General features: G+C 49.2%; 4 protein-coding genes across 9 annotated transcripts; 3 read left to right on the forward strand and 1 right to left on the reverse strand.

The window, feature by feature from the left end:
- Positions 1 to 54: 54 nt before the first annotated feature.
- On the forward strand, positions 55 to 10,946 carry LOC146595727 (ATP-dependent RNA helicase DDX19A). Of its 2 annotated transcripts, XM_085305199.1 has the most exons (11): positions 55 to 122; positions 609 to 662; positions 1,566 to 1,701; positions 4,019 to 4,111; positions 4,787 to 4,889; positions 5,286 to 5,400; positions 5,803 to 5,980; positions 6,336 to 6,573; positions 7,281 to 7,443; positions 8,290 to 8,481; positions 9,077 to 10,946. In XM_085305199.1, exons 4-11 carry the CDS (start codon positions 4,050 to 4,052, stop codon positions 9,136 to 9,138), a joined length of 1,113 nt encoding a protein of 370 aa, XP_085161325.1. In that variant the 5' UTR covers positions 55 to 122; positions 609 to 662; positions 1,566 to 1,701; positions 4,019 to 4,049; the 3' UTR covers positions 9,139 to 10,946. The 2 variants fall into 2 exon arrangements, with proteins under 2 accessions (XP_085161325.1, XP_085161324.1); XM_085305198.1 differs by lacking the exons at positions 55 to 122; positions 609 to 662 and adding an exon at positions 971 to 993.
- A 427-nt stretch (positions 10,947 to 11,373) lies between these two features.
- On the reverse strand, positions 11,374 to 23,244 carry UBXN10 (UBX domain protein 10). 5 transcript variants are annotated; one of them, XM_085305203.1, is made up of 2 exons: positions 23,205 to 23,244; positions 11,374 to 14,302 (listed from the first exon to the last, which is right to left on the reverse strand). In XM_085305203.1, the coding sequence occupies exon 2, from the start codon at positions 14,285 to 14,287 to the stop codon at positions 13,361 to 13,363; it is 927 nt and encodes a 308-aa protein (XP_085161329.1). In that variant the 5' UTR covers positions 14,288 to 14,302; positions 23,205 to 23,244; the 3' UTR covers positions 11,374 to 13,360. The 5 variants fall into 5 exon arrangements, with proteins under 5 accessions (XP_085161329.1, XP_085161328.1, XP_085161327.1 ...); XM_085305202.1 differs by lacking the exon at positions 23,205 to 23,244 and adding an exon at positions 22,818 to 23,045; XM_085305201.1 differs by lacking the exon at positions 23,205 to 23,244 and adding an exon at positions 17,215 to 17,272.
- LOC146595729 (phospholipase A2, membrane associated-like) lies at positions 19,754 to 21,010 on the forward strand. The gene is made up of 4 exons (XM_085305208.1): positions 19,754 to 19,808; positions 20,383 to 20,527; positions 20,623 to 20,729; positions 20,842 to 21,010. Exons 1-4 carry the CDS (start codon positions 19,769 to 19,771, stop codon positions 20,985 to 20,987), a joined length of 438 nt encoding a protein of 145 aa, XP_085161334.1. The 5' UTR covers positions 19,754 to 19,768; the 3' UTR covers positions 20,988 to 21,010.
- LOC146595730 (basic phospholipase A2 Cdr-13-like) lies at positions 21,826 to 23,045 on the forward strand. Its single transcript, XM_085305207.1, has 4 exons — positions 21,826 to 21,941; positions 22,427 to 22,571; positions 22,659 to 22,765; positions 22,840 to 23,045. Exons 1-4 carry the CDS (start codon positions 21,902 to 21,904, stop codon positions 22,965 to 22,967), a joined length of 420 nt encoding a protein of 139 aa, XP_085161333.1. The 5' UTR covers positions 21,826 to 21,901; the 3' UTR covers positions 22,968 to 23,045.
- Positions 23,245 to 23,254: the final 10 nt, after the last annotated feature.

Here is a 23,254-nt window from a genome sequence, read left to right on the forward strand (position 1 = left end):
CTTTTCCCTGTGACTTTCCCCGTTCCCCTCCGAGGTCCCCCGGCCGCGCTCACGGGTTTTGTTCTTCTTACAGCTGAGCAATTTACACCTGAAGGAGGAAAAAACCAAGCCGGATTCCAACGGTGAGTCACAGCCCCAGGGCTGGGCCCGGGGTGCGGGGGTGGGGGTGTGTGGGGGGGATGTTCGTGCTCTTCCCACGTGTTTTGGCCTCTCGATGCCAAGTGCAATTCCCCGTTAGTCAATAAAATTGCAGCGGAAAGGAGCGTAAAACAGAGGTTAAGCGGTAGCTTAGGYGAAATATCCAGCTCACGTGCTTGCTCCGCGGGGCTGGCGCTTTGTAGTCGTGTTCTGGCACGCTCAAATAGCTGTTAAAGCAAAATGTCTTGGCACGGTTGGCTCGGAACAAGCTTCAGCGTCGCTTCGTTTATACGGGGTGAGCCATAASCTGGGCGCCCGCAGCGCGCTGACAGCAGGGCTCTTCTAATCACGACGGCGACCTGCTCCGTGGCTTTTCCACGGGGTTTAAAAACACAGTTTCCAAAGGCGTGGGCTTCTGCTGTTGCATCGGGGCTCCGTCTCATGTCTGCCCCACCACTCTTTGAATTTAGGTGCCGTTGTCAAAACGGATGACAACGTGGAGAAGACGGAGGATGAGGAAAAAGGTAAGTGTCCTTTGGGGAAAGTATTTTGGAGCGGAACGTTGAAAAGAAATTAATGTTGCGTATACTTAAATTAAGTCTACCTTATGTCTCAGGATGGATGATCTTGTATCCTGCCCAAAGGACTTAATTGTAAGGCATGTCCTTCCTCCATAATACTTTTAAAGCCACTGGGTCCTGTAATAACTTGGGAGACTGCTGGATTAGGATGGAGAAAAATAAGGGGATAGCAGTGTCCTCAAAGGCAGGACTGGATACAGCAGCGGTTGGATAACCTGGAGCTGGAATTTCTGTAGCAACCAATGTGTTGCGTTTATGAAATGACTGTTCAGAGGTGGGTAATGTCTCTAAATCCTTTAGAAGGTGACTTAAGAGGAACATGCTTTGGAAAACAGAGTTCTTGGCAAAACCCCATGGTGCAACAGTTCAGCCTTATGTTTTAAACCGAACTTACCCTCAGCTCTCGAGTGTATTAGAATCTCTCAGAGTACTTTGTCCTTCAATTTTCTTTAAAACAAACAAAACGTAAAAGGTATCTGCCCACRTGTCAGATAATAGCGAGGCTTAAARCGGCTTTTAACCCTGTCCCACCTTCCAGTTAGATGCTGTGCTGTGGTATCTTAAGCAAGCAGAGTACTGTGTATGTTAAGATGGCTCTGTCCCCTTGAAACAGTGCTTGCTTTGGTTTGCCTTCTGMAATATAGAATGTGAGCCTCTAGGTATCGTGATAGATGTTTCACTCAGCAGCTTTTGGCTCTTTTATGACAMTGCTTTATAATAAGAGAGTTGCAGTATTTTCTGGTTTGGATGCCTCCTGTCCTTTTTAAACTGGCTCAGTAATGCAGCGTTTCCATGGGTGTAACACTCTAGATGGGCCACATATWTTTTAATCTCCTTTTTCTACAGAGGACAGAGCTGCCCAGTCCTTGTTAAACAAGCTAATTCGCAGTAACTTGGTTGACACAACAAATCAAGTGGAAGTGCTGCAGAGGGATCCCACGTCGCCTCTATACTCTGTGAAGTCTTTTGAGGAATTGCGACTGTAAGTGCCTGTTTGTTCAACGATGCTAGAAGACGAATGCAGTGATGAACCAGCTGTAAACAGCGATGTCTCTGGATTGAGCTGTTGGAGCCTGGGTACAGAAGTATTAAATAGGCTCCATTGTAGTTGTGTTTTGCACCTTATTATTTGGCCTGCACCTGTAGGCAGCCTGGTTGAGAGTTGTTTGCTTGCTTTCCCATGGCCTGTGATGAGACCACAAGAGCAGATGTCAGTTTGGAGYGGGTCAGGCAGTTGGAGTCTCGCCTCATGCCCTATTTGATTTCCTGCCAGTGTAGGAGGTATCACTGGTTTCTGTTTCAGGTAGCCAGAAATTTGTCATTAACAAATCAGCATATTGTGTGTTGTATTTTTAAGTGCGAGCAATGAGGAGAATTATTTTTGTCTTGGTGTCCTGTGACGGTTTTCATCTTTTTCTGTGTTTTATTGCTCCTGAATGTGCACTTAAAAAAAAAAAAAATCAGCCATGACCAGGCTTCCCACCTTGAAACGTTAGAGCGTTGTTTGAATTCCTCGATGTTTGCGGTTGAAAGTCTACGAAAAAGCTTGTATCAYGTAGTATCTGTAAGCATCATCTTTCAAAAGCCAAACAGTCCACGCGACTTAATGATGGGGGCAGTCAGACCAATTGAGTCTTTTTTTGTTGTTGTTGTTTTGTTATGAGTTGGTATATCCTTGACAACTGTTTCAGAGAGCTGGGCTTTGTATGTCCTTGCTCTGAACCGCGCAAGGTTACCTTTTCAAAGAGCTTTTGTTTGAGTCGCTGTCTGAAAGTAATATGCGCTTTTTAAAAAGCACGTTGTGCTGAATAGCAAGTTCTTAACAGCAGGAAAGTGGAGGCAGGAAAACTGACTTGCTCTGAATAGAAAGTGCTTACTTCTGAACAACACTAACAGCACTCCGGTGAGCTCTCGGATGTCATCAGCTGGGAATTTACTAACATCATAACCTGCATTTTAGGTTGTTCTTGAATCTCTTTTTGTATATCCGACTATCTGCCGAGACTAGAAAGCTAACTTGCAGAAATAGCAATTGAGAAGCATTTAAGGGTCAGCACTGTCACTGCACGCTTCCATTTGAACACAGGGTTACAACCTGTGCAGACCACTAGGTCAAGTCATGCCGAACTAAGCTTATCTGTCACGTACTGGTTTTGTGCATAAAGCTTGTATTACTATGATAAGAAGTCAATATATGTTACAGAATCCATCGTGACGGAAGTCTTTGTAATGATTTTATGACATGAAACATTCTATTTTGTGTGTATAGAGGCTGCTTTGTCCCATATTTGAGTCCTCAAGGCGTGATAACTTTGGCACTAAGATGAGGCGTTGCTAAGGAAAAGGGATTGACCTACAGGATAGGATTAATGGTCTCTGCTCTGGAATCATCAAGAGTGTCTGCAAAGCTGCTTTAGAAAATGCAAGAAACCCAACACTAGTACTCAGAGGTGTAATACAAAGTTCTCTAGGTAGTCACAAAAGGCAGACATGTAAATTGACTTATTAAGCAGATTTTTTTACACAGCTTTCATTCCAAATATTACTCTGCTTTTCTTTGCTTGGTGCTTCCAGGTACTGATTGTAGTCAGTCATTACGGTGATTATAGCAAGTACCTCGAAAACRGCAACTCCAGGTCCAGGCTAGGAGCCCGAGAGCTGTGCTGGCCTTTCCTCACCTGGAAAGGCGACTGACCCTAAAACGCTTCCTTTATTGGTGGACATTGTCTCTTGAGCTCTCTGTGTTTGTGCTTGCTTAACTTGAAACCTCGCAGTGTGCATGGTTGCCTTGAATGACTTGCGTCTCATTGAAGAGTCATTGGGTAAAATAGAGACACGTTATACTTCATCGTTTTAGCTAAACGTGAAGTTGACTTGTTTGTTTTAAAAACATTTTGCTGTCAGAATAATTTTACTCTCTTTTGTGAGGCATAATTTTGAAAGCAGAGTGGTGCTGCTCCTACTTTTAAATATAAAAGGTTTTCTTTGCTATTCCTGCTCAAATAGAGGTATGTAGATTTTTTTTACGGGTAAGACGGTACATTTTGAATAGGAAGTCTTTTCTGATATGCCCACAACTTCCTATCAGCTAAGACSGTAACTGAGATGGAAAATGGTTTGAAGCAATAGGTTAGCTGTTTCCTGGTACTGGGTGACGCTCTTGGGCCTACGGGGAATTAACACTGAGTTGCCAATGACCTTTATTAAGTTCTCATCAAAACACAGCCTGTTGGTACGGTATGGCTGCTTAGCTCGAAGATGTTTGAAGGCGTAGCTGAAAAACATTCCTTTCTTTTCAGGAAACCGCAGCTTCTGCAAGGAGTCTATGCCATGGGCTTCAACAGACCATCTAAGATACAAGAGAATGCCCTGCCCATGATGCTTGCTGAACCGTATGTACCCRTATTTTCTACTCCCTTTGCGCTCCGGGAGGATTTGAAAGACTTACTATGCTCTTATTAGACTTCCCCTGTGGATGGGAGGATGGTGAAGGGGTTCCCATGCTATGGTACTTCTGTGGCCWTGAGCCACGTGACAGCAGCCCTAGATTTGCCCTTTTCTTAGGACAGGCACTAAACACTCGGTGGCAGTGAAGATACTGCCTCTATGTTAGGCCAAGATAAAYGTGATTTTTCCTAGTAGGGGAGAARTAATAAGGCTGTTACAGAACATTGCTTTGAAAATCCTACCTAGGTGGGAGTAGTTGCGATGCTGCGGATTGTCTGCTGTGGCTGGTTGGTTTTCCTCTCTGCGCCTCTGAGCTGAAATATGTGAAATATTAAAACACTAGGGGGAGATGTGCAAAATGGAAAAGTGCTGCCAGATYGTAGCAGTTTTCCTTAGAAATCTAGTGGTCAAGGTTGTTTGCGCTGAGAGTTGGTAGAGGGTGGAAACTAACTTCTGCCCTGTGAATACAGAAAACTGAAAAATCTCAATATACTGAAATGCTTGTGCCTGCCACTCGCTACATTTTCTTTCTTGCTCATCYCCATGAGAATGTTTTTTTGTGTGGTTCCTTTTGTTGAGCTCRTGCCAGCATTTAAAGTGTCTGCTCTGTGTTGCTGTAGCCCACAGAACTTGATCGCACAATCTCAGTCTGGTACTGGTAAGACAGCTGCCTTCGTCTTAGCCATGCTCAGTCGTGTTGAACCTGGGAACAAGTATCCACAGGTAAATGTTTCTGGAGTATAACTCTTTTCTGAGGTTTGGTGGTAGTGCAGTGCCACCTAGTGAAGATGCTGTGGGTTTTCTATCTTTTTGGTTTGTTAGTTTGTTGTTTTTTTTTTTCTAATGAGTCCTTAGATAGCTACTAGACCTCTTATCACTACTTAGCAGAATATCTGTGCTCTTGAGTCTTAAGTTTCAGAATTGCACACAGAAAGGCAGTAGCTAGATGATTGCGTGCATAGGAACTAATTTCCAAAGTTTAAGAATCCAGAACTGGATGGGCTTTCAGAAACGTGTTCGTCTTCAGTAAAATTTTTCTAAGGATTTTAAAAAGCAAGTGTGAAAATGTAGCCCAGGAAGTTGATCATCTCAAATTCATTAATCTCTCTGTCCCTTTAGTGTTTGTGCCTTTCCCCAACATACGAGCTGGCACTTCAAACAGGAAAAGTGATTGAACAGATGGGAAAGTTTTATCCAGAGCTGAAGCTTGCGTATGCTGTCCGAGGCAATAAATGTGAGTAAGGTGAAATACCACCGACAGGTTATTCTGTTGGGCTTGGTGTCAGACTCCAGCACAACCAACTCACSTTCTCGCTAGTACAGGATCTATATAGAACATAAACTTGGTATAATGGGAGTTAACTCGGAGCAGGGCAGGGGTGCCACTGGGACAACAAGTCTGTTGGGTTTTGGATTTTACCAGAATTTCTTCCTTAACACAAGCACAGCTAAATACTAGGAGCTGTATTGTGTCTGATTTCATAGCTTCTATGGGTAGTTTGTGCAGACTGTAGATGTAGTCTAACACCTGCAGTTAGAAGAACTGTTCTGTTAAATTTTTTAAAATGAAAAGAAGCAGTGGGCCTTGTATGCTTCATATAGTCATCTGTAAATTAATTCTTTTCTGTTKTGGCAGTGGAGAGGGGTCAGAAGATTTCTGAGCAGATTGTAATTGGCACGCCWGGCACTGTGCTGGACTGGTGTTCCAAACTGAAATTCATAGATCCCAAGAAAATCAAAGTGTTTGTCTTGGATGAGGCTGATGTGATGATAGCGACCCAGGGCCATCAAGATCAAAGCATCCGCATTCAGAGGTAAGGACTTCCTGAGGATGGGAGATGGTTATYATTCCTCTCAATGACAGTTACGTGTTTTGTAATGTAGAGGCAGCAGGGCTAGGTTCTCGACTGGCGTCTTTACCAGTAAAGCAGCAATATTAGAATCATTTAGCTCTAATTCAGATGATTAATGGAGAAAATGTCAAGGCATGACAGGTAGTTTAATTTTCTTAAGCAATAAAAACTGTGTCCCARGATCACAGTTCATTCATTTGTAGATGCTATTGGCCCACGTGGGGATGATCAGGTACTAGTAAGATGAGTTTTGGGCTTTCCAGAGACTGAAATGCGTGGTTCCGAGGACTCCTCTCCACATTGCTCTTTCTTGCAGAATGCTCCCCAGAGACTGCCAGATGCTTCTGTTTTCGGCTACTTTTGAAGATTCTGTGTGGAAGTTTGCTCAAAAAGTTGTTCCTGATCCAAACATTATCAAACTGAAGCGAGAGGAGGAAACACTGGACACTATTAAACAGTACTACGTTCTGTGCAATAACAGAGACGAAAAGTTCCAGGCTCTCTGTAATATCTATGGCGCTATCACCATTGCCCAGGCCATGATCTTCTGTCATGTGAGTCCTTCTGGGAAATGCTAGTCCCAACAACCCCCTTAGTGTCTGTCAGTGTTAAGAAACTGGCCAGGCATCATCATCATCATCATCAATCATTTTGGCTACTGTAACTCTTTTAAAAAAAAACAATGCTGACAGTGCCAGAACAGCCATGTAAAACTGGCATAGACTATATAAAGGGAAAAAACATGTATTTGGCGTTTGCTGCAGCAGTCTGCTTCTGTGCAGTCTCAAGATGTAATGATATTGGACAATCAGAGCTTGGGAAACCAACGTAATTGGAAACCGTTCAGTTCAGCACAGCGTAAAGCCTGTCTTGAGTGGTTTTACAACTACGTTCAGCTCGAACTCTTTCCAACTTGACTAGTTTCATCTTTGTTTTCTTGGCCATGCTTGTGCATTTTTATCGTACATGTGTAACACAACTACTCTCCCTTGTAGAGTGAAAGCTGAGGATCAGAGTACAAAGACGATGCATGATTTTCTTGTACAAAAAGTTCTTGTGGTGGTAGATGCATATTTTTTTCTCATGTGAGTGCTGGAAGCACTGCATTTTTAATGGAGAGAGGGCAGCCATAGCACTTCTGGAGCCATTTCGAAACGTAAAAATAAGCAGCTGCGAAACTCTCAGTCTACCTAAGAGAGGTTTCTTGTTGCTTCCAGTTTTAAAACTTCTTTCCAAAGACAGGCCTAACTTTGTGTTTCAGACTCGGAAGACGGCTGGCTGGCTGGCAGCAGAGCTCTCGAAGGAAGGCCACCAGGTGGCWTTGCTCAGCGGCGAAATGATGGTAGAGCAAAGAGCTGCAGTGATAGAGCGTTTCCGAGAGGGCAAAGAGAAAGTGCTGGTGACCACGAACGTCTGTGCCAGAGGTAGGAACAGCAGAGCTGGGCCGGGGAGGAGCAGAAGCAGCACTTGAGATGAGATAGTGCTGGCCAACGTGCAGAAAGGAGTTGTAAGCTATAGTGCTCCAGTCTGGACTAATTAGTGTCCTTAAACTAATTCCAGGACTTCTGGACTGTAGCTGCTGGCTTTCTGTGTGTGTGTATCAAGATGGCTGTGGCGCACACAGGATTACTTGTAGGCTTCCTGCAGCTTGAGGTGAAAAATTCCATCCCGTGACATTTTTATACTCCTGTCATGAAGCATCTGGTAGCTGTTCTTAGCCTTGCTTGTACYGATGACCTTAAAACATTTGAAACAAACTTGTTTCCAAACAAGGAAATCTGAAAGATACTGAACTCCAGGAACAATTTGTGATGCAACTTAAGAGCTAGAACAGTTGAGACAACATAGTACTTTAGAAGCCAAAAGGTCTTTATAGCTACTAAGAGGAGGAAGGAGTTTCCGGTAGGAGTACATGAGGCTTCCTAAGCRTTGGGTAAAGCGGAGCAGCTTGACTGTTTTCCCATTATCTGTTTTAATGGGATTCTCTGGTGTAGTAGTTTGATGGTTTTGATTTCCAACTACTTCATAAATATATTGTGGAAAAGATCCATTTCCAGTGGTACCTATAGCCACTCTTGGTGTTGCTTCAGATGTTGAGACTGGCTTTTAATTCTTCCCTAATCTCAAGGACAACCGTGCTGCAGCTCTCAAAGCTGTTAGAAATYCTGCCACTCAGTAACCTAGGTGTTGTGAGCAAGGTGCACACAGCTCAGGACAGAGGCTGTTTCTGCTCTAAAATTCAATTGTAATCTGATGCTTTCTTTTATCAGGGATTGATGTAGAGCAAGTCTCCGTTGTTATCAATTTTGACCTTCCTGTGGATAAGGATGGCAACCCAGATAATGAGACTTATCTGCACCGGATTGGGCGTACAGGTCGTTTCGGCAAGCGAGGACTGGCTATTAACATGGTGGACAGCAAGCACAGCATGAATATTCTCAACAGAATCCAGGAACACTTCAGTATGTACTCTCATACCTTTTTCTTTCTCTAAACTTGATGATATTCAGGAGAATTTTGACTAGCTGTATGCTGAGCAGCTCTGATGCTAATGGATATTTGTCAAGGCTCAAGCCGAAGAGGACATCAGCTGCATTTTGCGCTGCAGTTGGCTCCAAAAGAATGATTTGAGAAAAGCAGCTGTGCAACAAATAGTACTTGTTCCTTTTCAAGTGGGCAATGAGCCGTTCCCAGATAAAATTCTTCGCTTGAGCGCAAAGCAGTGTTTACAGGGCAGTACCACAGGTGCATGACAGGTATCTACATGTAACTTAGGATTGCGAGCTGCTGAAGTAAGATATGGCCAGAGATTAGTGGTGTTGTCTGTGTTTGCTGGCTACCTGGATAGTCCTTAAAATGGACATTCCAGAGATGATAGAGTATCCCGGTGGACCTTTTAGTAAAGAAAAACGTGTATGTTGCAGTGTTAAAACCCAAATGAATATTTTGTGGATAAACCTGACTTCCCTGAGACCAGCTGAAGAATGCAGCTTTCTCTTCTGTGCTGTTAAACTGTATCTAACCAGCTTCTGGGTTTCTTTTTTTTTTCTTTTCCAGACAAAAAAATAAACAAATTGGATACTGACGACTTGGATGAAATTGAGAAGATAAATAACTGAAGTACAGCTGCTAGAACTGGTGTGTACCCTGCTGTGGAAGCTCTCCCACTACAATTGGATCAGTGTTCAGATTGGCACGCCTCTCAGCTAGTCCCGAAAAGGACTCTTAAGATACGAGTACACAAAAATTACCTCATTTTAAAAATTGCAGTTGGACTTAAAATTGTGCAACTATGGGGAGGAAGAGGCAATGTTTACAGAAGCTTTTAACATTTCTTAGTTTAGCCTTAAAATGGGAAAATATTTTGAATTCTCAGAAATACACTTGCCAAAAAATTGGCACAATGTAACTATCTAAAATAAACAAAAAAATGCTTTATTGCCTTTAATTGGGATGAAGTTCAGCATAAATGTGATCAGTTAAAATTCAACAGCCAAATATTTAATGGACATGGATTAAAAGAAAAACAAGGCAGCTGATTTTTGGCTAAAAACTCAACTTGTACGAAATAGGATGTCATTCTCTTTGGCGCTCCCTGAGCTCTTAAGACTCATTACTGGCTTCCTGATGGATTTGCCCTGCTTTTCCTTGAGTAGATTGTCCAAAGGATGTCTGCGGTAGCTCATCCTCTCAAACACAGGTGCTGTGTTGCTTTTGCTGGGCAGTATTTTGTTTTAATTTGTCCTTAATTTGTTAGAATGGCCACTATAAGTAAAGCGGTGCAGTGSTGAAAGTGCTTGATTAAGTACTCTAGAAGTTAATTTGAAGCATTTAACCTTGCCAAACTGTAGGTGGGTAGGGAGGGAAGGGAGGGGTAGCGTAAAGGSAATTGTACTAATTAATTTTCTGAATAAATTCACCTCTGTAAAATGCTAGTGTCTTTTGAAGTGGGGGTTAGTCATCTTTTAGGCAGATGGTGCCAGTTCTAAGATGYTGCTGTGAAGCTCCACATGAAGTAACACATGGAACTGCTGGACTTCACTGATCAGTAGTAGAAACGAGAATATTTATCTGGCTTAAAAAAAAAATCATGATAGCTTGTATTGACCAAAAAGTACTGTTAGAACACCAAATTTACCTGTTACAGTATGTTTCAGTACCAGAGTCTTGAGTTAAATTGCTCRGCCAAATCACAGATGGGAAGCACTCCACTTTCACTGTGCTAATAGTGCAAAGCAGACAGGTCATCAGTCCCTTGCCCCAAGGTGATCCTTGCCAGAGGTGGCGTTATTTACAACTGCTGTGTTTGGGCTTTTAGTTCAGTTGGGACCATTTTAGTGCGCACAACTGAAAGTTTGTGGGTTGTTCCCCCAGCCCAGTTTCCAGGACACGCTAGGCTTGTGAACTAGAACTTGGTGCACAGTTCTTTTGGGAAAGTGGGACATGCGTGAGCAGCCATCAGCCTGCTACTCAGTGCAGGAATCACTTCAAAACAAATGTATAAATTGTAAATTTAACTAGGAATTTTCTTTGCAATTTTGGCCATCATATTCTGTTCAAAGACAGGAACATGGATCCTTTTACCAAGTAAAAAAAGGCTCATTTAAAATGTACCTAAAATTTTAGGAAATTGTGCACCCTTTTATCAATTTGTATAAAGGCTTTAGTGAAAAAAACTGTTAAAATTAAACTTTTTGTATTCTGGGGTGTATCTATTTTTATTCTGTTGGAAACCTATTTAAAGTGGCAGGTGAGTGAGTGCTTGCGTGTAGAGTGGAAGACTTGTTTCAATCACCTACTTTAATAGTACAGCTGAATGACCTCGTGACAGCAGTGCGTTGGGTTGAATTGTCATGAAAGCTGCTGCTGGTCCTGTGTGCTGTTTCTAATGTACTTTGAATTGGAATAAAGAACACATACTGAACAATGCCTCAACTAATTTTTTTGCTTGGATGCCTTCTTGTTCTTTAAAAGCCTTAGGTAAGGACCTTACCGTTGCGGTCRAGGTTGCTTTTTGGTTGTGTTCTGGTTAAAGAATCGGCCTCTGYATGTTTCCAAATCTCTGCAGTGGTCACTTTTTCTCTGATCATTGATAGCAGGCAGCAGTTTATCTGAAGCAGCAGCTTMCTCAGCTGCATGAGCAACGCTACCAGCTTCTATTTAATACAGGATGGAGACAAAAACTCCAAGAAACCACTTGCAACATGGTGTGGAGGCAGGGAAGTGCAYGTGCCAAAGCACAAAAATCTGCTTTGGACAGTCCCTGAGATATCTGCAGCCAACTTAAATGCATTTGTTGTTTAAGAGATGTGATAGCTAAACTTCCACTTCGCGTAAATCATTCTAAGTTCAAGTTGCAGCCTATTAAGCCTTTATTGATATTTTTTTTTCCTATCACACAGTATGAAAACAGTCTGAAAAATGTAACATTATATATATAAAAATGAGGTGACAAGCACTGCATGCTAATCCTGATTTGGTGTTTTTTCTCCTGTCATAACTAGTGGAGCTAGAGAAATCTGCATTTTTAGAGCTGATTTGAACAGATCAACTTACTCAGGCTACCTGTAACAAGTGCTCTTTTCCCTACAGTCCTGCTCCTTATTCCCAACAAGGATAAGATGGGTGATGCACCCAGAGACATGAAAGTAGGGAAAAAGAGCAARATTCCCAGCAGCAGAAGGGAAGTAAAAAGGATACTCTCTGATCACATGTTGCAATCCCATTTTAAAGAGGAAAACATCACCCTAAAGGACAGAGATCGTTAGATAATAGCGCAGAGCCATTAAAAATGACCTTWCCATTAGCAGGCTCAAACTTAAGAGTGTTCTGGCACAGCTCACTGCTGTTCTATCCAAGTGTCTCATTAATCATCAGACACTGAATTAAATACCGAAAGTGGTTTACGCAGTTCATTCTTGTCCCTGTTGTTCCTGAACATTTTAAGTGAAATACACTGCTCCCCAAAGAGGTTTGGCCATGAGCACCCATATGCTTTGATAGCCATGTCCCTGCAGGCACTAGCATTGCTACTGTTGAATTATTACCACCTGCCTGTTACTTCAACAGATGCTATWTTTATAAAACAGGTGGACCCTGAATACTGCAGATTAAAATTCTATGCTTTTGGTCAACACCAGAATAAGTTTTCTCCTACTATTATTTTTCCAAGATGGCAGTCACACTGAGGTTAAAAAAAAACTTGTTTTTTACCTCACAATATTAAAACTAGCCTGGTTGTTTGGCAAGCTGTCCACTTCTATAGCCTAAGCCATTTTTGTCTGAGTTAATTATTACCTTTGCAYTGTGAGGAGTTTCACCAGAAACTTACTTAGCAGATTTTTCCCCCTCACACAAGCACATTGTATTTATAGCAAAACCTGCCAAGTTACTCTAGCAGACTTTTTAAATAGAGTAAGTCTGAAAGAGCCATAATGGTTTAGTAAAATACAGTCTACTGGGTGAGCCAATTCCCCAGCCAAATCCAATTAATATATTAAAAAAAAAAAACTCCCAAAGCATTACTTTCTTGAGCTAACTCATTTCAGTTGCAGAAGTGTTGAATGGCAGTATTTATTTCCCAGGGAGGCAATCTGTTTTTAACTGCAAGTCATGCCAGTTGAATGACAGAAGAAAACAAACTAAAGAGGGAGAAAATCCTACTACTCTCCCAACACAGCCAAAAATTAATCACTTGTTCTAGCAAGGACAATATAGAGGCACTGAGGTTACCCAGGTACAGCTGAGCTCTCAAAGGTATATTACCACTGACCTTGTATTTAATGCCTCACACTAATCCACTAACTCTAAYGTGTTGTTGCTCTTCTTTTCAGATGGTTTTCAGATCTGATTGTGGCTCAGTCACTTTTGAGGTTAAGAAAATGCTTTAGGATGATGATCTCCTGAAGACAGTCACACAAAGTATAACAGTTCTGTTTCTGTCTTCCCAAATATGCTATTCTGAATCAGAATCCCTTCTGGGAAGTGGTACATTCCTGAAATACAAAAAAGACRACGGAAGAGGTCTCCTGCTCCGAGGAAAGAATGCATCAAGAAACCTCAGTCTTCAAAGAAGAAAATGGACYGTTGCAAAAAGGTCAAAGGCTGGTGGTGCTCAAGAAGTAATTTATGATTGTACATGTTAAAAAAATATAGAGAGAGATTCAGTTAATGCGGTAGGTATAAGCAATATTTCAACGCACTCCTTTTACATACACAAGTCTACTTCAAAGGAAGCTTTTGGAAGACGGGAAGATTAAGGAGGAGGCCCACGAAACTTCAGACTGTTTCAGTTTTTAGGCCGCGTGACAAGAAGCAAAGCATCGCACTCAGCAGAACTACCTACAGAGGCGCGACGGGATCTGTGCTGCAGTCCTCGCACCCCAGGAGATCTGCCTCCGGCTGCTCTTTCTGTAGGATGCACAACACTGACTTGTGGAGGATTCCACACTCTTGGAGGGACCTCGTAAGGTCAGAAAAACTCCTCCTAGGTACCTCCATGGTTTCAACACTACAGTGTTTGTATTTGGTGGTGGTTTTCTGTTCTGCCACAGCAAGGACTGTCTGAAGACTGTCTGTGGGCTTGAAATGATGCTCAAATCTTTGACCAGAAGGAGATCTAAYAGCAAGCAGCAAACTTGGCTCTTTTTTTGATGGGTCTTCCAAATTTAAAGTGGACAACGAAAAGTTTTCTTGTCTCGTTTTCCCTCCTGGCTTCGCAGAAGGAGGACACTGAACACATGCGCCTTCTTCAGTAGGTTCTTCAGTTTCTGACAACATGCTGGCAGATCCTTGCCCTCTAGAAAGAGGTTTGATTTTCGGCGCTTCCTCCTGTCCCCTACTCATTTTGAGTCTGCTGGTCTGCTCGGTTACGATTTCCACAGCACTGTTTCCCAAGCCTTTCCTGCCAATGGAAGGGAGCACCCTGTACTTGTTCAGGGAAGAGGAGGTCCTCAAAGGCACTTGCTGCAGGAGCTCCGGGATTTCTTCAGGAGACACCTGGCCAGACGGGAATGGCGGTTTTGTCGACGACGTTCTCCGGCTGTTTGCCAATTCATGGGCAGCTGCCGGCGGAGGGGAAGATGGCACTCTGCGAGGATAGGCTTCCACTCGGGGAGAGTAATTGAAGCTTGACCGCGTGCGTCCCTTAGCAGATTTTGGCCTGGTCACGTGCATGTTCGTAGCGTTTGTCCAAAAGAAAGCAGCTGCTGTGCTTGAAGGGAATTGGTGGTCGGATGGTGCTAAGTTCAGAAGAGCCGCTGTGGCCATTGCTTCTCAAGACACCTGCAGATGGGGCAGGAGAGGGAAAAGTTACAGGAACTGGCCAGAAGGCTTCTAGAGAGTTTAAGTTCCCCAGAGCTTCCACTTCCATGCTGTATATTATCTAATAATAGTAACAAATCTGGTATATCAGAGTGTAGGCAGACAGCAATCCTATGGTTCAGCAGATTCAGAGAGAGCAGGCTATATTTATATATGCTAGTTTTGTCACAGATCATTTAAAGTTGACCTATAGCCCTAGGAAGTTGCATGCTTTTCAACTTAAAGACAGATTTTCTTTTCTTTTCTTTTTTTTTTCCCTGACACTAGAAACTTAATGGAAATGGCAGATGAGTGAGCTTCAAAGTACAGATCTGGCCTTTATGCTGTTCCTGCRCTGCAAGATTAAGTTCCCAGTGTGGACTTTAAAGCAAGACTGATCACACTTCATTTTTTAAAAGATCTCTTTTTTTAAAAGACCCTTGAGGTTGAGTATATCTGATTCAACGTAGAGAAACCCATTTTGACTTTGCTGCAGATCAAAAGCTGTTTTACTTGATTGATTGAGCTTGATATAGACCTTCCATTAAAGATGAAGCCAAACACTATCGCGTTTCCCAACTTAAGCTTCATTCAGACCACTTTGCTTTCCAAAGACTAAGCAGCCAAAAAGCCTAGAGAGCTGGCAAGTGTCATTAGCCTTGCAACAATATCCTGGAGAACTGAGACAAGGGACACTTATCTTCCTCCTTCTTTAAGGTTTATGTAGCAGGATTGGTCAAAGGAAGAAAATGCAAATGTTGCATGAGATCATCTGGCACTCTCCAGTACCTGTAAAAGGTATTTCCAGACCTGCCTGCTACTAAACACTTCAAAGCAAACAAAAAAAGGAGCAACCTACACCATCAGTGGTTGGTTTATTTTGCTTTTTCAGCACTCTTCAGGAAAAAAAAAAGACTGTGAATCTACCTTTATAGCCCAGCATATTTTTTCAAATGCACAAGTTGTCTGTTACTCCAAGCAGGATACCTGCACTCAGGCTCCCCTGCCCTCATCAAGTAAGAAAGAGTCAGAAAATAGAYGCTCTCGGGCCTCTTGCCCATGGTGCGTTATTTAACACTAATTCCTCCTCCACCTCTTGTCTCAGTGAAATGGAAACTATCAGTAAGTTAGCGCCTAGCAAAGACAGCGCACAGCCGCGGCGTACAGGCGCGCCCTGACGAGCCAGCGGGACGAAGCTGTTCCAGGAGCTCCGGATCCGTCCGTCGGCCGCTTTGGTGGTCTGTTTATCTCGTGCGCAGGCAGAGCGCAGGCAGAGCCACGGCCAGCAGCAACGCGGACGCGAGTGACTCATCAGAGTCTCCTAGGAGTGTGTCAAGGGGATGGAGGGGGGAAGGTCGGGGAGGGGGTTGTTTGATTTACCATGTCGAACAAATAAACTCCAAGGCAACAAAATAAATACAGAAAGCTAAAAGCTGAAATCCCGCATCCTCCAAAGAGGGATTCCCAAATGCACTGAAGCCGCTATCGACTATCACCACTGTACCAGCAGCTTGAAAATAAAAAGCCAAACCACCTGCCAGGAGTCACAGTCGGACTCTCCCCAGCGAGGGGCYGTGTCGCTCCAGCAGCTTCTCTATATATTGGAGATTTACCATGAGGAGGTGACCCGGGATGTTTAAATCTGGCACATTTTAGGTGGGAGCTGCCTGAGCTGCTAGAGGGCTGCAGGGGAAATGGCAGTCAGGGACGGGCTGCTCCCTCGCAGCCCCCATGGCGCAGCAGAGCAGAGCTGRCGGGAGCCTGTGGCCCCACAGCACAGTGGGGCAGGCCAGGGGGCAGACCCTGCTTGGGTCTCCAGCCCCACAGCACAGCCCCAGCACTGCAGGAGGTCCCAGCTCTACAGTCAAACCTGATTGTGAACCTGCAGATAACCCCAGCCCCACAGCCAGGCCCTGACTGCACAGTCCTGCCCCACAGCCAGCCCCTACAGCCTGGCTCTACAGCCATGACTCAGCCCTACAACCTAATCTCAGCCCCACATCCCAGCCCCATAGCCAAGCCCTGGCCTCACAGCTCAGCCACACAGCCTAAACCCAGCCTCACAGCCAGGCCCCACAGCTCTGCCCCACAGCCCAGCCCAATAGCCAGGCCCTGACTGCACAGCCCTGCCCCACAGTCAGCCCCTACAACCTGACCGTGACCCTACAGCCTGGCTCTACAGCCAAGACAGCCCTACAGCCTAAGCTCAGCCCCACAGCACAGCCCCAGCACTGCAGGAGGTCCCAGCTCTACAGTCAAACCTGATTGATTGTGAACCTGCAGATAACCCCAGCCCCACAGCCAGGCCCTGACTGCACAGTCCTGCCCCACAGCCAGCCCCTACAACCTGACCGTGACCCTACAGCCTGGCTCTACAGCCATGACTCAGCCCTACAACCTAATCTCAGCCCCACAGCCCAGCCCCATAGCCAAGCCCTGGCCTCACAGCTCAGCCACACAGCCTAAACCCAGCCCCACAGCCAGGCCCCACAGCTCTGCCCCACAGCCCGGCCCCATAGCCAGGCCTTGACTGCACAGCCCTGCCCCACAGTCAGCCCCTACAACTTGACCGTGACCCTACAGCCTGGCTCTACAGCCAAGACAGCCCTACAGCCTAAGCTCAGCCCCACAGCACAGCCTCAACCGCACAGCCCAGCCCCATAGCCAAGCCCTGGCCTCACAGCTCAGCCACACAGCCTAAACCCAGCCCCATAGCCAGGCCCCACAGCTCGGCCCCACAGCCCAGCCCCATAGCCAGGCCTTGACTGCACAGCCCTACCCCACACCTTAGCCCCAGCCCCAGAGCCAGGCCCTAGCCCCACACCTTAGCCGCAGCCCCATAGCCAGGCGCCGGCCCCACACCTTATCCCCGGCCCCACAGCCGCTCCCTTCACCTGCCGCCCGGGGCCGCCCGCGCCCGCCGGCAAACACCGCCGCGTTGCCATAGCGACCGCCCCACTTCCGGCCGGGCCCGGCCCGCCCTGCCCCGCYCGCGGACCACAGAGACGCGAGGCACTCGGTTGGCCAGAGCGCCCCCGGCCCCCGGTCCTCCCGGCCGCGGGCGTGGGAGGTGGCCGCCATGTTGGGGGGAGTGGGGCCGAGGGCGATGGCGACGGGCCCGGGGATGGGGGACGCAGTGGGTCAGGCTGGAAGGACACGGGTGGTGTAGGGGCCAGCCACCATGGCCCGTGACAGGGGCTCCACACGCGGCCGGGACCCCCCCACCCACGCGGCACGGCATCAAAAGTCTCCTTAAATACACGTTAAACCCAGCGCCCGGCTGCGGCGACGCCCGGGGTCGGGGGGAAGCAGCAGGCGAGAAACCACCGCGCTAACGTAGCAGTCAGAGCCGGGATCTCCACCGTGCCGGCGGGAGCGCGGGGTGGGTGGGGGGCGTTCAGAGCGCGGCTTCGTCCTTGGAGGGGATCACAGCTAGCCGCAGCCTCAGCCCGCTCCTCTCTCTCCTCTTCTTGGAGCCGGATTAAGGCGCCGAGTGACGGCGGGGGGCCGAGAAGGCAGAGGGGGCAGGTCTGAACAAAAAAAAGCCAAGGCTTAAAATCGGGGCGTTTGCTTAAGGCCTCGCGCGGAGCCGTTGCGTGAGATCCCGGCGCTCTGGGCCGACGTCGAGGCGCGAAGAGCTGCAAAAGCTTCGCAGCAAAAACCCGGCGGCCGAGGGGAGCGGGCAGCCCCCCGTGCCGGTCTTCCCCGGCGCGGGGCGGGCCGCCGTGTCTCGCCTCGCCGTCGGGGTCAACACCTACGAAAGCAAACGCCCGCTGGGCGAGGGGAGAGTAGAGCCCTGCACCACCAAGGCCCCAAATTACCGTTGAGGAGGCGCAAATCATTGAAAGCCACTGTGAGGGGGAAATCCTATCCTTGCCCACAGCAGAAATGGGATTTTTTTGTGGCTTAGGTGGAGAGTCTGGTAGTTCCTACAGGCTGGTGAGAAACTACAGGAGCGTCACCAGTTCACACAGCTCCAGAGCTTTAGGATACGGAGCCACCACTGTGTGCATGGAGTCACAAAAAAAGTGTGTAGCTTTGCAGCTCTCACCCTGATATCTAAAACAGATCAGTGTAAACCCTCTGAGGTTTCCCAACCTTACTAGATTTGCTCCTGCCAAAGTAAACCCGTAACCAGCAGGGATGCCCCTGCTTGAAAACGCCGGGGCGAAAGCGGTGGGTTTTGCTGTCTGCACGACGGGGAGAGACTGGCACTTAGAGCAAGCTGCTCGTGCAGACGGTGAGCGGGTACGCGCACCAGCCCGGGGAGCCGAGCGTGCGGCCGTTCACGATCCTTTCCCTATTGGGTTCCCTTAGCTTTTTATTCCGCTCAGCGGTGGGAAACGAAAGGTCAAAATGGGGAAAAGGCCCGGGCCAGACATCACTGCCAGCGTCAGAGGGGAGCCAGGACCTCCTGGTGGCAGAGGGATGAATGCGAGGTGTAGGCTCCAGCTCTGGCAGCTCCTGAGAAATTCAAGAAAGCATTTCTTAAAAGATTTCCATCAGAGTCGTCTTCTTAGCCCCCTCAAGATGCCTTTCCTAGAAGCATGGTGAAGTACTCGGGGTGGAGCAGCCTATACATTGGGCAAATACCATAAATGTGTTTGCTTTTGGCTCCGTGGTTTCTCGGGAGCGATAGCAGCTTTTGTTTCTTATCTGCTCGGCTCTTCTGCTTCCCCTGTGCCTTTGTGTCACTTCTCAGTCGCAGTGATTGAGCAAAAGTGTATTCAAAAGGCATTTCAAAAGGGGTTTCCATGGTGTTTCCAGTCTTCTGGAAAAGCAGCTCTAGGGTTTTGGGGCGTAAGTCAAAACCAGGCATGAGGACGGAGTTACAGCAGGAACCCCACGTGAGAGCGCCCCACGGCCAGAGTGCCACGGGTCGGTAGCCAGCACAAGGGTTGAGAGACGGGAGAAAAACCCTGCACGTCACCAGCTGCTCACCTTCCCCCATCCGGGCAAAAACTACGTTTGTCCTGTCTCTCCAGCCACCTAATCCCACCGCCTTTGAACCAAGGCCTCGAGCGGCGTCAGCAGCAAGCAGGATCAGCTGAAATTAAGACAATTCAAGAGGGATGGTCGCAACGAGACAGCGCTGGTGCAACGGCATTGCACAGGAGGGGAATCTCCTCCTTCAGCAAAGGGCCYGTCGGCAAGACCCTCTCTGAGACGAATGGCAGGCAGCGAGCGGCCGCGGGCAGAGCGGGGGGTGGACCTCTCCACCAATATAAGGTGAACCCGCTTGGCCAGGAGCTGCAGARGCTCTCCCAACTCCAGGTGGGGTAAGTGGAGCGGGGATTTTACCGTCCTCTCTCACGCTAGCGCGTAGCTCCGGCCGCGGCGCCATCTGGACGTACCCTCCGTCTGTCCCCGGCGTGCTGGGGATTGCCAGGTCCTCTCCGGACAGGAGACAACGGCGTTTCGGTTCCCTCTTCCAGGTCCCGACCAGAGATGAAGATTCTCCTTCTCTTTGCGGTGCTGTTGGTATGCGGTAAGTACCCTCTTCCCACCAGGCCAAGTCAGGGTCTCGTTTGCACTGGCACAAAAGAAACGTGAGCTCGCAGAGGGCTTTGTGCATGTTTTGCAGCAATCAGGGACTTGTTWAAGCTTTGCGGTTTCTCCCCAACGCTTCACGTAGTGCCATCGGAGTCGCGGAGGTCTCAGTGGTGGTGAGGCTTTCGGACACCCAGGTCCAAACGTACTTTGAGATTTTGTAGCTTCTTGTCACCCRCCAAACCCAGGGCTGGTGCTGCGATGTGGCACTGCTGGACAACGGATGCAACTGGGGCACAGCACGTAAAGGGAGCACTAACACCTTCTAATAGACCAAAAAAACAGTTGGAAACAGAATTCTTACCCCCTTTTTTTAGACTCCTCAGAGTATGCGTGCAGGYGTCCAGAGAGGGGCTTGCATGCCTGACAGCATGCATTTCCCACAACGCCAGAAAGACGCTGCCTTTAATTCCTGCTCCTGAGACGAGCTGCAGCATCGGTCCCAGCCAGGGCAGGCTGCCTCCTTCCTCGCCCCATCCCAGTCCCAGCGTGTCCCTCTGCCYCCCCTGCAGAACCGCCGCCGGCACGCGGAAGCGTCTTGGAGTTGAAGCGGATGGTCAAATCCACGACGGGGAGAAGCGCCTTGCTTTCCTACAGCTGGTACGGCTGCTTCTGCGGCATCGGGGGGCGCGGCACCCCCGTGGATGCTACCGACAGGTGAGTGGGTACCCGGAGGAGCGTGGCCGCTCGCCGGCTCACCGCGTCCGAAGCCTTAGCGAGGGAGAGTGGGCTTGACGCGATGCCTCCTGAAGGTGCTGCCATGCCCACGACTGCTGCTACCGAAAGCTGAGGGAGAGCAACTGCAGGCCCCTCATCACCCCCTACGAATTCAACGTCACCGACGGAGACGTCGCCTGCGGTGAGTACGCTGCCGCCGGCTGGCCCAAGGGGAGCCGCTGCCAGGCCGCGGGCCCGGTCCGGCGGCGCAAAGCCGGAGGAGCCGCGGCAGAGCGCGACGTTTGTGCCCGCAGGTGACGAGCAGAGCTGGTGCAGGAGCGAGACCTGCCAATGTGACAAGAAGGTGGCTTTGTGCCTCGCGAGCGCTCTGCATTCCTACAACAAATCCTACCGTTTCTATTTCAAACTGAAATGCAGAGGGAGTAAACTGCAGTGCTGAACAGGGGCTCGCAGGAGTTTGTGGATTTTGACCGGCTCTGCCCTTTGCTGAAGAAAGAAAAGCCCGGTGCCGACGCTGGACTGAGCCCCTGCTGGAGCTGTCCTCTCCGAAAGGCTCCGTTCGGGGCGAGGAAGGACACGCACCCGTTACGGGTGCGATAGATTCCCCCAGCTCCCCAGAGATGTCAGCTTTCATTTCTCACCTTTTCCTCCTCTTTTTTCTATTGGTTTYCCGTCCCAGTAAAAAGAATTCAATAAAAGGTCTCAGAAACGCTTTGTTCCCACGTGTTTTACAGTAATGCCCGCTTAAGCGTGGCAGGGCTGGCTTCCCTTGCACGTGAATATCCGAATRTTCACGGGTGAGCGGGGAGGGAAGGAAGCCACGGCCTGCAGCAGGGGAAGCTCGGCCGGCGGAGGCTGCCCACCCAAACTTCCCCTGCCGACAAACAGCCGCCCGCACCTCAACGCCACCGACGAAGCCCAGGGTCTCTGCGCGCTCTGGTTTCCTCCCGAGGTGGAAACGATACCGTGAGGCTTCTTCAAGCCCTGAGCCAGCTGCCGCAGGGGGATTTCGGGCATTCCTGCAAAGAGGAAGGATGGTGCCCTTCTCCTTTGCTAAAAATCACGCTCCGAAAGATCCCTGGTGAACGCACATCCGAGGGCGAGTCACCGGAGGCGGGAAGCGGAGCACCCYGTCCGTATAAACGGCAGCCTTCCCGGCGAGCTGCAGAGGTTTTCCCTCTCCCAGACACGGTAAGCAGCGCTGGGGCCATACTTTTTCCATSCTTTGCCTCCAGATAAGCGGATGAGCTCACGCAGGGCAGGCAGAGGAGAGATGCCGCCCGCTGCGGGAAGGCGCTAGCTGATCCMGCGGGAAACGCTGATTTGCTCTCCCCTCGCAGGGCTGTCGCGAAGATGAACTCCCTCTTGGCGCTTGCCGTGCTCTTCGCCTCGGGTAAGCGGCCCTGGGAGCCTCGGTGCCGCCCCGCGACGTCCGTGGGCTTGCGCCGGCGCCTCCGCGGGAAATCGGGAGCTAATTGCTGAAGCTTCTCCTCTTCCTTCGGTCACGACCTCCCCAAAACGCGTAGCCGCTTCCTAGCAAACAGCTCCTTCTCTGTGGAGTCAGGACGAAGTTGCCTTTCAGTTGCATCTACCCGTTTAAGAAGTCCCAGCCCAGTACAAATCCAGGAGGGATGTGGGGAGGCAGCCGCAGGTCCGAGACCCCCCCAAACCCCCAAAGCCACCCAAACCAAGGAAACAGAGACAGCGGGTGCCGAATTCACGGCGGGCGCAGCAAACCCGACGCAGCGGCGAGAGGATGGCGGGCCGGCTGGGCGCCGAGCCGGGCTGCGTCGCGGAGGGCTCGGCAGCCCGCAGCCTTCCTCCTCCTCTTCCTCCTCGCCGCTGCCCGGTGGTTTTCCCTTCCTCCCCCCCAACCAGGCACGGTGACGGCGCAGGGGAATCTCTGGGACCTGCAGCGCATGATCACGAAGGCGACGGGGCGCTCCGCGGTGCTGCACTACTCCTCCTACGGGTGCCACTGCGGCTGGGGGGGCCGCGGGCAGCCGAAGGACGCCACGGACGGGTGAGCCCCCCCCCCTCACCCCGCCCCGGTTTTAAGCCGCCGCCGCCCGAAAGCGGGGCGTTTCGAGCCGCTTCGCCGCTCCTGCAGGTGCTGCCAGCAGCACGACGCCTGCTACGACAGCCTCCTGCGCCACAGCTGCGACGCCAAGAAGGAGCGTTACCGCCACGGCTGGCGCGGCGGCAGCCCGGTCTGCGGTGAGCGGCGGCGGCRGCGGCGGCCCCCTCCCCGCAAAAAAGCCCCGCTCACCCGGCGCTCCCTGTGCCCGCAGCTCGCGCCTCGTGGTGCGCCCAGCTCTCCTGCGAGTGCGACCGCAGCCTGGCGCTCTGCCTGCGGCGAAGCCTCGGCACCTACAGAGCCCGTTACCGCTTCTACCCCCGGTACCGGTGCGAGCAGTGAGAGCGTCCCGCGGCGCCCGCGCGAAGCCGGGACGCTCCAGCCGCGGGTTCGCGGCGCCGCTGCGGGTTCGCCTCCTGCCTGCGGACCGCCTTTCGTTTGGGCATCGCTCCCCGCGACCGCAGCGTTCAGCTCTCCGCGTTTAACAGGAAAATAAACAAATGTCCTAACCGGGCGCTTAAACCACCCGGCGGCCGCAGCCGCTGTTGAGCGGGGAAAGAAATCCGCGCGCTTTCCTACGAGCAGCGAGCGTCATCCTCCGCGAACCGGCCGGCGCTGCGTCACTCCGG

This window comes from Rhea americana, unplaced genomic scaffold, assembly GCF_003343005.1.
Source record: "Rhea americana isolate MKP2758 unplaced genomic scaffold, rheAme1 scaffold_217, whole genome shotgun sequence".
Classification (NCBI taxonomy): Eukaryota; Metazoa; Chordata; class Aves; order Rheiformes; family Rheidae; genus Rhea; species Rhea americana.

Bases quoted from the DNA above. Each gene is read 5' to 3' on its own strand.
- LOC146595729 (XM_085305208.1), top strand. From the start codon at position 19,769: ATGAAGATTCTCCTTCTCTTTGCGGTGCTGTTGGTATGCG. The intron at 20,528-20,622 runs GTGAGTGGGTAC...TGCCTCCTGAAG, and splicing joins CCCGTGGATGCTACCGACAG to GTGCTGCCATGCCCACGACT. The intron at 20,730-20,841 runs GTGAGTACGCTG...TTGTGCCCGCAG, and splicing joins CGACGGAGACGTCGCCTGCG to GTGACGAGCAGAGCTGGTGC.
- LOC146595730 (XM_085305207.1), top strand. From the start codon at position 21,902: ATGAACTCCCTCTTGGCGCTTGCCGTGCTCTTCGCCTCGG. The intron at 22,572-22,658 runs GTGAGCCCCCCC...CCGCTCCTGCAG, and splicing joins CCGAAGGACGCCACGGACGG to GTGCTGCCAGCAGCACGACG. The intron at 22,766-22,839 runs GTGAGCGGCGGC...CTGTGCCCGCAG, and splicing joins CGGCGGCAGCCCGGTCTGCG to CTCGCGCCTCGTGGTGCGCC.